At 40.4% G+C, this 14,067-nt stretch overlaps 1 protein-coding gene across 7 annotated transcripts in view; it reads right to left on the minus strand.

The window, feature by feature from the left end:
* LOC121882202 (MAM domain-containing glycosylphosphatidylinositol anchor protein 2-like) overlaps nucleotides 1-14,067 on the minus strand; it is a 181,359-nt gene that overhangs the window by 15,050 nt on the left and 152,242 nt on the right. For 5 of the 7 annotated variants that reach the window (XM_042390243.1, XM_042390240.1, XM_042390242.1 and 2 more), the window contains exons 12-13: nucleotides 8,777-8,954; nucleotides 1,542-1,562 (exon numbers count right to left, since the gene is read on the minus strand). In XM_042390243.1, coding sequence (XP_042246177.1) covers nucleotides 1,542-1,562; nucleotides 8,777-8,954 — 199 coding nt within the window. The remainder of the gene's footprint in view (nucleotides 1-1,541; nucleotides 1,563-8,776; nucleotides 8,955-14,067) is intronic. The other 2 variants (XM_042390244.1, XM_042390241.1) reach the window with 1 other exon arrangement.

A 14,067-nucleotide genomic window follows, 5' to 3' on the forward strand; every position in this document is an offset into this window, starting at 1 on the left:
AATTCCTTCAAGGCATTCCTGAGATATCGCGTTCACAAGAGAATGGGATGGACGTGAGGTCACAGTGAACTTGACCTTTGACCACCAAAATATAATCAGTTCATCCTTGAGTTCAAGTGGATGTTTGTGCCAAATTTGAAGAAATTCCTTAAAGGTGTTCTTGAGATATTGTGTTCATGAGAATGGGATGTGCGGACGTACGGACAACCCGAAAACATAATGCCTCTGGCCACGGCTATAGCTGGTGTGTAGGCATAAAAAAAAGAGTAATTGTTACTTCAGCACAAGGTTATAATAGGTCACATGGGAATATCTAACAGTGAATATACAAATGAATAGTTGGAAATCGCACGCGTGGGGAACTAACCCACTCGGTTTAATGAAGGGGTAGTGGCAAGATCAACAGTGTCAAAACCTCCATTTAATCCATGTAACAAACAAAGCAAAACACCTAACCAGAGGACATGCTGCTACTGAACAGTGTCCTCAAAGAGATAGTAAAAAAGAGCATTTAAATTCAGGATGCGGGCATGTGTTCTGATAAATATTCATTGATTTATTAAAACGTAGCTGGGAGCAGTTTGGAGTGGTGACCTTGAGTGGAGCAGAATCTGCAGCTTTTACTCAGGTAATGGAGGTAACATAGACAGAGGTAGAGTGTGGGTGGGTGGACGGAGGGAAGGAAGCAGGCAGTGATGCTGCGAGGCAGAGAAAGAGATAGAAAGTGAGAGCAGGAGAGAAAGAAAGCGGTGGAGTGGGAGAGCGGAAGAAGGGGCCGGGTTGCAGGCCCTCTTGACTCTTTTCCTCATAGGCATGCAGATTTAAATGGAGGTCTAGCTACTGGCGCTAGACACTAATGCCCCCATCCACTGTGAGCTAAACTAAATGTTTTCTATTTCTGCGCCCGGGAGAGATAGGAGGATTTGAAGCATAGGCAGAAGAAGGAGGGAGGAAGAGGAGGCATGCAGGTAAGATAGTTTCCTTCAGGGATTTGGATAATGATGTTGGTGATTAGGATGTTTGTTATTATGCTGGCAATGTTTGTGTGAACACCCACCAAAATATATATCGATATGAATAAATAAACCACAATACACAATAGCGCACTGCAGCACAGCTAACAATGATTAAGTGTGGATTCTCAAGGCGTGAATAATATGAATTTGTAAAGTTTCAACATTGAAATGCGTCATAAATGGGACTAAACACTGAAGTGTATAAACACATAGGGCACAAATGCATGCATACATAATGCTCACAAAGCACCGAATGTGATGCGAATGCATTATCTAAAAAGTACAATGTCCTGCAGAGATTTAACGCTCTCAACGTGTCAGAATTCCTAAAGGGAAGTCGAATTCATCACACTTCATTTAGTGCTACTTAAGAGGGATCTTCTGGCGCAGTGTGACACGTTGAAAGTCAGATCTCTACAGGATGTAGTTACTTTGAGTCTCCCCACTGTTCTCACAGATTGTGTGATTCGACAGTAGGAGCTCACTCGCTGATGAGACATGCTAAGTGGGATGCACATTACTTACTCAGGTGAGGGTTGATGGGAGCTGTGAAAGAGAAAGGCCAGGGACAGTCATTAGTACAGAATATCATGGCCATATGTCATTACGTGCAACACTTATTAAAAGGAAACATGCACAGAGGCACACACAGCTGTGCAAGCACTCAAACTGTCTTGCTTGAAAACAGTTTAGCTGTGTTGTACGCTCTACTACAGGTTACACAGAATAGCCTAAACATGCTTGTACACAGTAGCTGTTGCTATTAACCTTTCATCCTGCTGTCATTTACTATTTAGGTACAGAGCTAATAAAAGTCCACATGTATAAAAATTTGTGCTTGCACACTTTATATGGAGTTCTACTATCGTAAAACAAAATGAACGAGGTTGGAAATATTGTCCTGTGATATTAAAACACTGTAGAAGCATATTTGAGTGGGCATGCTCTATCTTAAACAAGCTCTATTGCTTTCTCTATGTAAAAATAAAAATAATAAGTACATAGTTAAACAGGTGACAATCCACTGGCACCGACAGCACAAAGATTACTGAGCAGAGAACAAGAAAGATATCTGGGATTTGAAGTGGAAGGTGACAGCAGTTGTTCTCTGCCTGTTATGAAATTTAAAAGACAGGTGGATTAGGAGGACCAGCCTGACCACGTTAATAAGATCATAGCGCAACTGCTTATGATTATTGCCATTTACTGGTATTGCTGATGTTCTTGTCCAAGGTGACTTCCATTAAGAGCGCTAAGCCTATTTTATACTTCCATTTAGAAGCCAGTAAATCATAAAAACGAGTAATAATCACAAGTGTGTCTGCTAATCACTTTCCTGTAACATCCTTGATTCCTTCAGTATTTTCAACGCCACCATTATGGAAACATTTAACTCAAACCCTGATGAGTCGAGTCCAATGAAATCATGCAAGGCTTGTTACGCATTCTGCCCACCTAACAGTGGTTCAATGATGCCCTCATTGATAATTTAAGAGGCTACTGCCGCAGCAAACAGAGAAAGGTCAAGGGTATCACACAGAGTTGCAACGAGCCAGTTAGTTGGCACTTCACTTTTTGCAGAGTAAATACCATTTAACCTGTCAAGAAGATTCATGGGCATTTTCATGATCGATTGCTGACCGGCTGAATAGATGTGATACATCAGCTTTACCGCAAAACTAAGTTGCTACGTGATTTATGAAACCTTGTTGTTCATGGGGGGAATTGATTTTAATCCAACCAATTAAAGTGAGTAATAACACATCATTCCTACAAAGGCAAACATGTACTGAAGACTGGGTAAGTACTGAGCGGCCGTTGGAAATGGTCTTTTTTTTCACTCAAGTAGTGATTTCTGTTCATTGCCGTGTGGTTCATGTAAATGTATGCCACTCGTCCACTTATAGTGTGGGAAAAAAAGAGAGATAAACACAAAGGCGCACACACACACACACACACACACACACACACACACACGCAGAGAAGAAAAGAAACCATTGCATTTCCAATTGAATCATATAAAACATTCAGTGAACTGCAATGCTGCAGCTGAAGCCTCGCAATGAGGCGGGCACGAGTGTGGAAAGAACAGGCTGTTCATCCTCATTGTATAAAAGCTTTAATAATCTTTTTTGTTACCGACTGTGAAAATACCTGCTTCCAACACTCAATGCGTCCCACTGACTCCACACTGGACAGCACAGAGAAGCAGAAAGACTCTGCACAGAGGGAGAAAATCATGGGGGCTGTTGCAGAGAAATGTTTTAAATGACAACTTACAGCCTCAGGCCTGTGAAACGGATGCTGAGTTTTCCGACAAAACTGTATTCTTTCAGCCCCCCTGCTCTCCGGCTCCTTGTCTCTCTCTCACTTCCTGAACCCCCCCCAACCCCCCTCCCCCCTTCCTGCTGCACCCCCTCTCCCTTTCTTCTTTCTTCCGAGACCGTGGTTATGAAAATATGTTTCGTTGTCAGTTTTTTTTACCTGCATCTTCTCCGGGCTGACTCACTGTGCCTTAGTCCAGATGAATGTGTCTGCTCAAGAAATGTCTCTTCCCCCACTGAGGAAATCAAGCTGAGCACAGAGCAGGCCCAGAGGCTACATTACTATTGCTGTGCATACACACACATTCTCTCTAAAACCCACACACTAACAGATTATTTAACTTCCAATTTACAATTACAGTAGATGACTGTGAAAACAAACAAGGACTAAAATAAATGGAGTCTGAGATCTATTGTTGACACACATATTTCAACTGAAGCATTCCTTTTTTATCAATTTTCCAGCCTTGTCTTTAAAGACTTTTGTACCTGAAAACAGGAGTGGACTCTAAATGCAGTCTTCAAAATGCACTATACTGTTAAAGCATAGGTGTGAAGAGCCCTCAAAGCTGCAAAGGCTTTCTTTCTTAATGCCGTAGCACTCTGCTTTCCCCTCCAGCTTAAAAAAGCCTCAACTAATGATAGAGGATGAAATGTAATTTTGATAGTTCTCGAGCTAAATAGTCCCAGTGATAATGAAGTGGAGTGAGCTCTTTGAAAACTTCTGTTAAAACCGGTCATGTCCTTAACACATGTATCAGGAGAATGCCTGACTCCTGGTTTCTACTTTTCCAACTGAGAGGACAAAACAAACTGCTGCTTGATGCATGATTGCCTTCCATCCAAATTGCTTAATTTTGATTGAAACACAAAGTGAGCTCATTGACCGCCAAAGGACACGGTCCGTAGAGGCCGTTCCGGATACAAACACTGACTTCGTCTTGGCAGGATTCCCTGCCCACTAGCCTGCGGCTGTATTACAAAGCAGCAGACAATTCCACGGTTGTAGCCAAGTGTCCTCAACAGACAACAGCATCCCTAGCTTCTTTTTCCACTGACCTCGTATAATCCACGCTCTCCAAGATTCCCATCCATCATGTTTAGAGGCTCTGGGTGGGTGCCATGACGTGGTGAGAAAGCCCCGTGACAGCTTCACAGCTTCAGCCATCAGTTCGAATAACAACAGCGTGGGTAAAATGTAATTCAGCAATCTTCCCCTCACATCTCCCAGACGAAAGTAACACAAGCGAGATCACACTATTGTGCCCTTCCTTCTAATTGTAAACGCACTGGTCCTGCAGTAACACAGACGGACCCATGGACACACCCAAACACAGCTGACCCAAGTACAATCATTCCCGATGTGCTATCCTGCTGTTGCATCAGCATGTGTATGACTCATTGATGCAAGCAAGTGAATCCTTAATGGACTTCTGCATGGATGAGCTTTGTTGTATTTTATATCGTAAGCAGAGAACTCAGACAAAAAAAAGTGTGAAAGAAAACAACAACAGAGTGCCCCAGGTGAAAAAAAAGCAAAAAGCAAAAAGAAGTCACTGATAATGCAAACATATGATGCATGTGCCACATCATATTACTGCAATGGATCAGTGTAGCACAGCCAAATTAATGGTGAATTTACTCCATTTGACAAAAAAGCAGAACTACTAAAGCGGTCGCATCTTGGCTAAAGTTTGGCTAAAGTTATGATATCATACATCATATGAAAAGTTGAAAAGAGAAACCTCAAACAACTCATCAAAAAGCTGGAGTGTTACATCTTCAAATGAAATGATTTTTTTTTTAAAGAAAGCACAACTGGACATGTACAAAAACACAATTTTAAGATAGGATAGTAGTTACACTATCTTCTGCAGGTTACTACATTAGTGGTTATATGTTTCTGCTACGAAAGTGTTGATATACAAACAAATACTTTCACGTCTCTTTACAATATTGTTGCAAAAACACCTTGTAGAAATTTTGCCCACCCATAGAAACCATATATTTTGAAGGTTGAGACCCAGACCTTTTGATAAAACATAAAATATAATACAATCAAAAACTGTTTCACTGAGTTCTTTGGTAAACAGAAAGCTGAGACCATGACTGTACAAAAGCTCAGTCAGGGATTATATTGAAACACTACTGGTCGAATAATAACAGCCTGACACCTCAGCTATAGCAGGTGATAGAGGTCATCACGAGTGGGAGACTGTATTTAATGTTGGATTGAGTGAGTTTCAACCGTATATGCCGCTATGAGAAGTATAAAAAATGGAAAATTAAGTAAGAGCAGCAGTGTTTTACCGTGCCACTGCGAGGGTTGACAGGAGGCTTAAATATTAAATCCTCCATGTTGGAGGGAACCAGGACAGAGAGAGAGAGAGAGAGAGAGAGAGAGGGAGGTGTTATGAGGAACACCAAACAGATGCTGAGTTTGTCAGTGCAGCAAAATTTAAAAGAGCGTCTTTGGAGCTTGGTGACACAACCATCCTTCATCCTACAGCTGGGGATACTATAACAGCTTTTGTGTTTTCCTGCCAACTCACAGAAAAGCTGCTACCATCGGCTTTATGTGCATCAGAATGATCGCTCGGCCTATTGAGTAATGGTGGGAAAACTTGCTCAGATTTCAGAGGCCTTATGTACTACACAAAAGGACAGCAACGTTTATCCTAAAAACTAACAAACAGGCTCATTTGTTTGGCATATTTCTTTGGTTTGCTGTTTGTTTCCACATGTTCTTATTCAGGGTCATGAGGGGACAGAGGCTACCTCAGCACTCGCTGGTAGAAGGCTGGAAGCACCTGACTAGCTCATTGCAAGATAAACATACAAGCACACATACAGTAGATGGACAAACACACGGAGATAAATACACGAAAATTGACACCTGAGGTTATTTGGTGTCTTCTGACCTGCATTGCTTTTTGATTGTAGGAGGAAGCCAAAGCAAACATGGAGAAAATGTGCAAACTCTACACTGAGAGAACCAGGGTGAAAGGTGAATTGACACTCTCAACCTTCTTGCTGTGAAGCAACAGAGCTAGTTACTGATGGAAACCGTCATGGACTGGTTATCACTGAGTATTAACACTTGTTTATGACTTTTTGTAGGTGATGTCTGTGCTGAGAAAACTTAATATGCCAGCAAGGTTACTCCAAAAGAAACAGAAATACTTTGGCATTTAACTTCTTATCTGCACAGATGTGTCTTGGCTTGAGTTATTAAGTCAGAGAAGCAGAAACTTCTGCTTCTTAGAGACACCAGGAAACAGAAGTTTGTGTCTTTGTAATTAAAGAACTATGCAAATATATGTCTTATTAAATATTCAAGTCTTTATGAAGAATTTAAAAGAGATATTTAATGGCCACCATAGAAGATGACAATGGTGTTGATGGTATGTATCATGTGTACAGGGACAAGAATAACTGTTTCTGTTTTTCCTCCATGAAAATGTCAGACTATATAATATAACCCAAGACGGGAGAAGACACAAACGTAAACATACTCACTAAATTATGGCTGAGTATAACATAGTTACACACAAACATAATTATCAGTTTTATCATAAACCGTAAAGCTGTTAATGCTCCAGCTTGTCAACAGACGCCCCGCTGCTCTCTGCTCACCCTGTGAAAGTGGAAGGGAAGCGATAATGGAGAAGATCTTGGACTGTATTTCGTCAGTCCAGATGTCTTATGGGACACGTACTCTGAGCGGGGTGGATTCGGCTCAGACCTACATTAGGCTGCTACAGTGACGCTTTGCTGTGCGTGGGAGAACAGAGCAGCCCTAGAGTGATAATTAGTCCAGTCTCTCGTTGGGCAGGCGATTCACACATCATCTTGCCCCCCCTCTCAACTCCCCCCCCCCCCCTTTTTTTTACTTTGTTCCTCTGTATCTTCCTCTCCTCCTCAGTCCTAACTTGGCTGCCTCCATCTCTGCATCAGTGCCTCGCTCTGTCTTAATTAGCCTCAATTCTCTTTATTTCACTTTGATTGGATTCAATTTAATTCAATTCAGCTGAAATCAATTCAAGGTTTAGCAAGACCACACAATATCAAAAAAACTACTACAAAAATAACAGCGGAGGATTTCTCCCTCTCTTCTCTCTCCCTCTCTTCCCCAGTTCTCTTTTCACTACTCATGTTGAGCTGCAGTGAAACTGAATAATTCACAACTGCAGCAGCACAACTCAGGCAGGGCTCAGCAGTCGGTGATAGACAGAAAACAGTCAGCCAGTTTGTTTCTGAAAATGCACATCTCAAGTAGCTGTGCATCTGTTCACTGGCACTGCTGGGCCTACTGTGGATACCACTGTAGCTTATGTATTTCAGCCAGAATGTCATCCCACAGGACGGCGAATCTACCAAGATTTGCAAGCTGCTGTTTCATTCTGTGTTTTGATGTATTCTCACTGGCCTCACCAGGCTGGCATGCCATACAGTACCAGATCATCTCCATGATGTGATTCTGGCTGCTATTCTATTACTGTAGCCCTGATTCAAAACCTGCATCAACCAAATTAAACAATATGACAGCAGTAAACACTGTTATTGTCCTATTTGGCTGCTGATTTTTAGTTAAGGCATAGTGAGATTTTATTTTATTAGAGGGGACATGTGTGCCTCAGCAAGGCCAGGGACCTTTCAAAATATCTGTGATATAAAAATGACAGAAATGATATTTGTTACATGAATACATCCCACGAGACAAAACACATCTTCTGGCAAAAAGATGAGAAGGAACCAAACAAATAAATATTGTTTTGGGGGAAACTGAGTGAAAGCAAAACATCAATCATCTCAAACTAAATGTTTGAGTCATCTGATGCCTTGATGTCATGACGATCTCTTATGCACAGTAACAAGAAGTCAGCCTTTGCCCTGGTACAGGATAGACCTGACTCAGGCAATAAAGTTCACAAGGAAGAGATGATTAGTCAGTTGATCAGCATTCATTTAGCTCAAACTGGCAAAGACGCAAAGCAAGCTGATTTCAAGCTGTTTTCTGATGACTGACGGTGTTAGATGCAATTCAAATTATTTTAATGAGTTCACTTTCCCTGGTCCTTTCTCATACATATCATACATAATACATCATCATCATCATGATCATCGTAATGATTGCTGATACCAGAGTGAACTTTTCATATCCATCAGTGTTGATGAACATGTGTCATAATACAGTAGCCCAAACTTGAGCTAGAGTTAATTTAAGTATTTCTGAGTTAGCTGAAAGGTAACATTACCAGATGTAGCTATAATTCTTCCACCTGTGCAACCACATGTGTGAGCAGAAGACTAAAGTGAATCTTACTCTCCTGTGTCTCCGCTTTTCATATTTATTTTTCAAATGTGAGAGCATTCAAACACTGCAGGATGAGTAAACTGATCACTGTATTTGGAAAAAATGAAATCAGCACTCACCACTGTAAGTGACAATCCGGATGGTGGAGTCACCCTCTCCGAAACGTGTGATGGGGGTGAGGCGCACCTCGTAGGATTCAGGCTTTATGAGCTCAGTCAAGTTGTGCGTCATGAGTTCTCCTTTGTTGATTGTTCCGTCTACAGGGATCTCCTGCTCCCACCAGCGCTGCAAGCCCATCTGGACAGGAGGAAGAATCACAAGGGGTTCAGATTATTAAAAAAATCACTAGACCCTCATTAGCGCTGTGTCTGTAACTACATACAAAAACACAAAAACCAACACAAAGCAATAATACTGTCAATCACTACTTCATATTTAACCCATAGATTTCAGAAAGTTGAAGTAATTTATCAAGAAGTCATCTGCTGAGCATGTGGAGTCCCACAGGGCAGTACTTTAGGCCTCCTACTGTTATTATTATTTGTAAATCACTTGGAATCTACTAGTGCTGAAAATGTATTTTTATATGCTGATGATAGCTCAGATATTATACAGAATTAATTTTATTTTAAAGCCCAGGCTACGCAAGCTAAGTTCAACCAGTATTGTCTTAGATGGTCAGATTTTTATCTAGTTAGAATGTTTGTTACACAGTAATCTCAATGGAAAAGTCATGGCATTAAAAACCCTGTGTAAAGTGAAGAACAGAAATGGGTTTTTTTGTTAGAAAAGCTGATTTATTTAATAAAGGAAATCTAAGACTGTTGTTCAATTATCTAATTTTGAGTTGCTTTAACTTTTCAATCTGTTCATGAAACGTTCTGTGAGAAGTTCTGAGAGAAAACTTCGAGCAAACTGCAGATCTCTCATCATAAGTTAGTCAGGGTTGTGTTAGGCTTGAACCCAAGGGTGTCTAATGGTGAGCAGCATTTCCAACAACTCGGCTGGTTACCCTTGAAGGAGCTGTGAGATGCATAATATTTATAAAAGCAGAGCCTCTGAACATCTCAAAGGCCACCTTCATAGAGTTGGGGAGACTCATGCTGACTAGATTGAAAACTGAGTTACTGTTGTTGACTTGTGCTTGTTGAGGTTCAGTACCAAAATGGGAACTTGTACCTTTAGGTTCAGTGATGCTAGGAATTGGAATAAGTTACCTTAGCACAGTAAAAAATAAGTAGCTACCACACTTATCATCTTAGTTGAAATTTGTTTTTAATTTTTGGCCATGCTTGGCATTGTTGGCCTGTTGGTTGGTCCGTCCGTCCACTACTTTAGTCCAGACTGAAATATCTCAATAACTATTGGACAATTGGATAGACTGACATGAAATTTTGTACAAACATTCACAATACTCAGAGGATAAAGCCTACTGATTTTGGTGATCCAATAACTTTTTCTCTAGCACCATTATGAGGTTTTTTTTATCGACAACCATTGGATATGTTGCTATGAAATTTGGTACAGACATCCATGGTGCCCAGAAGAAATTTGATTGTGTTATCCTCTTCATTTTTGTAGGTATGTGTGATTTAATGTCCCCTTTCTCATAATGTAAACTAAACTTAACGTTAATACATAAAATACAAGGCTCTACAGAGTTTGTGTATAGCTTCACCACAGAAGGACAGCATGTACAGTACAAACTACATTCTTCTGAAAAGTTTGCCCCTGGGAATATATTGCAAATATGTATTCCCTTCACTATCAGTGTAGGACGTTCCCTCTCATCTGCCAGTTAACCTTGTCTATAAGCATTCGTATGATCTGCCAACATTAAATGCTACACACACAAAAAAAAAAAACCTCTGTAAGCTGTTGACAGCTTCCTGCTCATTAGCCATATTTACTTTCAAAGCAGCTCCCAGCCTCTGAATTCAAAGACTGCTATTAGCAAGGAGCAGAGATATTTTTATATTTGCAGAGAGAAAAATCCTGATTCATTTTTCCCATTAAAGATATGCCTCAGTATGTACTATACAGGCAGTTTATGAGTACAGTAAGGACAACACCTTACATGATTGCTTCATTCTTTTTATTAAAGTTTTCTTTAATCATGTTCTACAACATTTTGCTTCATACAAGGGCCGTGAACTGACAGAATTTTATACTCGTCTTTGCACAATTCACAACACATGAGCAAACTTGTCTTTAGGTGACTAAGCTCAGGTATCTACCAAAAATTAGTTCATGCTTTTCATGTCTAGAGAAACAATACAATTCAAAGAAACAAAACAAGGGATTGTTGCTGCATTTGCTGGGGGCTAGAGAAGAGAAGTGGGATACATTTTATCTTTAAGAATCAGTTTAAGGGGAAGCTGCACAAAGAAAAGTTACAGCTTCTGCATCACAATTAGTGACTATACATGCCCTTCTCAGTCAAAGTAGGAGATGAAGTGTGTGACTACCAGAGAGAGGCAGAGATAGAATGAATGAAGGTGCGATAGCAGTGAAGCAGAGTCTACGTGTGTGTGTCTGTGTGTGTGTGTGTGTGTATGTGTGAGAGAGAGAGAACAATATCAATTAAGTAATTACTTAGAGCCTGGGTGATCCACAATTATGGGGTGCAAGTTTTCATCACCATTAGTTTTCAGGTAAATAGAGTGTTTTGTCTGTCACTGGTAATTGCAGATGGTGCACTCATCCCTACCTATCCTTTGAATTTTAGCTTTCCTCTAAAGCACAAAAGGCATGGCAGTTAATTGCCATAAATTACACAGTGTTGACCTGTAAGTGTGTGTGTTTGTGTGTGTGTGTGTGTGTGTTTGAACACCCTAGAAGAGGATGCATCACTTTCAAATCATTTGCTATTTTGTGAAAACCTTGATATACAAATGCTAGAAATGCTTTTTCCAACTAGACATATAGATGTATTAAAATGACACATCCTGTTTTGTTTTGAGTGCGGATGCCAAGGAAGGAGAGGTAGGCACAGTGATGCGAAAATGGCCACAGCAGTCTACAAATGCAAAACATAAATAACATTTATTTTCAGATGCTGGAAAATAAAATCAGTTCATTAATTTTTTCTTTGGTTGAGGAAATAAAATATTATTGGACAAGGGAGAGCCAAGCTTTACCTATAGCAACTTTGACCAAGGTTTTCTCTTCAGAAAATCAGTCATAAAATACATGAATTCACACCCACATGCATTTCTTGCTTTTGTGTTTTGCTGTGTATGGCTATACTTTTCTTTGACTTTCTGACCTAGTGTCCTAAACTCAATCTCACATTTGATCGAATGCTCACGTTTTCTGATTTGAAGCCATCTTATCACGCTATAAAACCCAATAAAGTCCCATTTAAGGAGCATAGTGTTAGATCAGGCTGAGCACTGATGTTGCACTTCCTTAAGATGACTGATCGGCAGCGTCATTCATGCTTCACACTCACTGGCTCATACATCAGCTGCTTGGCTACCAGCTTATTAATAATCATATTCAGGTGAGTGTAGCAATTATAACCTGACACTTCTCACCTCAACATCTAATTATGTGCTAAGATTGTGCAAAGAAGAGCAAAGCCTTTCCCACCTAATCTAACTGTAAAACTATTTTCTATAAATTGTCATTTTTCACCTCTCTCTGATTGAAATTAGCTAAAACAGCAGATGTTTGAACAGTTAATGATGTTCAAAACGTGTATGAGACCTGTTTGAAATGGTGGCCCAATTAAGTCTATTTTTAGACTCTACATTCAATTAATTTGAGTTTTATTACAGCTGTGGCTCAGGAGGTAGAGCGGGTCGTTCACTAATCGAAAGATCGGTGGTTCGAGCTCCGGCTCCTCCAGTCTGCATGCCGGAGCGTCCAAACCACAAATTGCTGTGTCATCGGTGTGTGAGTGTGTGTGTGTGAATGATTAGAGACTCCTCCTGATGAGCAGGCACCTTGCATGGCAGCGTCTGCCATCGGTTAATGAATGTGTGTGAATGGGCGAATGTGGCATGTAGTGTAAAGCACTTTGAGTGGTCAGAAGACTAGAGAGGTGCAATATAAATGCAGTCCATTTACCACTCACTATTATTTTTATTATAAAATCGATATAATGGTGTTATTACTTTAGTGTAACAGAAAGTACCGTATAGATCTCTCAAAGATCTCTCCATTTTGAAAGGATTTGATGCCAGATTGTAACAGGAGCGTCCTGTCAATTTACTTTAGAGTGAGAATGTCTTAGAGGATTGGCTCTTACCTCATTAATGTTGCCAATTCCCACATCACTTTGCTTTATTTGCTTATGTTCAGGTGGTTGTGTTATGCTGTGAACTTTAATAAAAGTATATATATATATAAAGTAGGGTTCAAAAGTCTGAGACCACTTTCACTTATATACTGTAAAACTGTGTGCTGCATATCAGTTTTGGAGAGCTGTGTCAAATTGAAAAACATTTAATTGGGGAAAGAACGTGTAATAGGGACAAAACAGGTTTGTGTCTTTGGGTGTGTGTGTGTGTGTGTGTGTGTGTTTGTGTCCCAAAGCTCCAGGCAGATGGAGGCCTTAAATGCTAGTCTTGGCAAACACTACCTAAAACTCCAAATGAACAAATGGAAGCAAATAGTTCAGTTTTTCCCCTTATCAAAAAAGAATTGTGCTTAAATACACAAAACAAATCGAACTTGAAAGGTTGATTGGGAAAAACATTTAACTTTTCAGACTTATCAAATTGTGCACATATTTAGTGCCTTATGGATTTTGCGCCTTTGTTTTGATTCCCATTAATGTTCACTGAATCCCTGTGCCAGCACCTAATTAAGGTTTCTGTTTACATCCCATTACCTTTCATTTTACACATTTTCCCCACAGAAGCAGAGTGCCATATTGACTTAATCTCATTTGATTGCAGCAGCAGTTCATGGGTTTTTTATGGCAACTTTAAAAAACAGCAGGATTGATCAAAGTGATAGCAGGAGCCAAAAGAAACACAGGAATAATCAAAGTGACGGTGTAATGGTAGACGACTGCTGATCTACTGTAGATTGCCAGCATGTAATTAGTATGGCTTCTATTGATCTGCGTGCACACTCTGACTTGACAGATCAATTGAGAAAGACGAAAGGGAAGGAGGAGATGAAGGGAGAGTAGGAAGAAGCAGTTGCAAGATGGCAAGATGCGGGTTGAAAAAGTTATCTCGCAGGGGTTGGAGACAGGCAATCAAGCTTCTGGACAGCACAGAAGGTTTTGAAGAAGCCGGCTACAGTATCAAAACAAGGGCAGGTGTCACACCTTTCCATTGCATCCTTGACAGGTGCGGTGATTTGTGTTTTGTGATTCTCGCCCGTGCATGCCTTTCAGCTAGAGGTTCATTCCCATTTCCCCTTCAGCCAGACTGTCTCTCACAAGGGCACT

The sequence above is a fragment of the Thunnus maccoyii genome, chromosome 17, assembly GCF_910596095.1.
Source record: "Thunnus maccoyii chromosome 17, fThuMac1.1, whole genome shotgun sequence".
NCBI lineage: Eukaryota > Metazoa > Chordata > Actinopteri > Scombriformes > Scombridae > Thunnus > Thunnus maccoyii.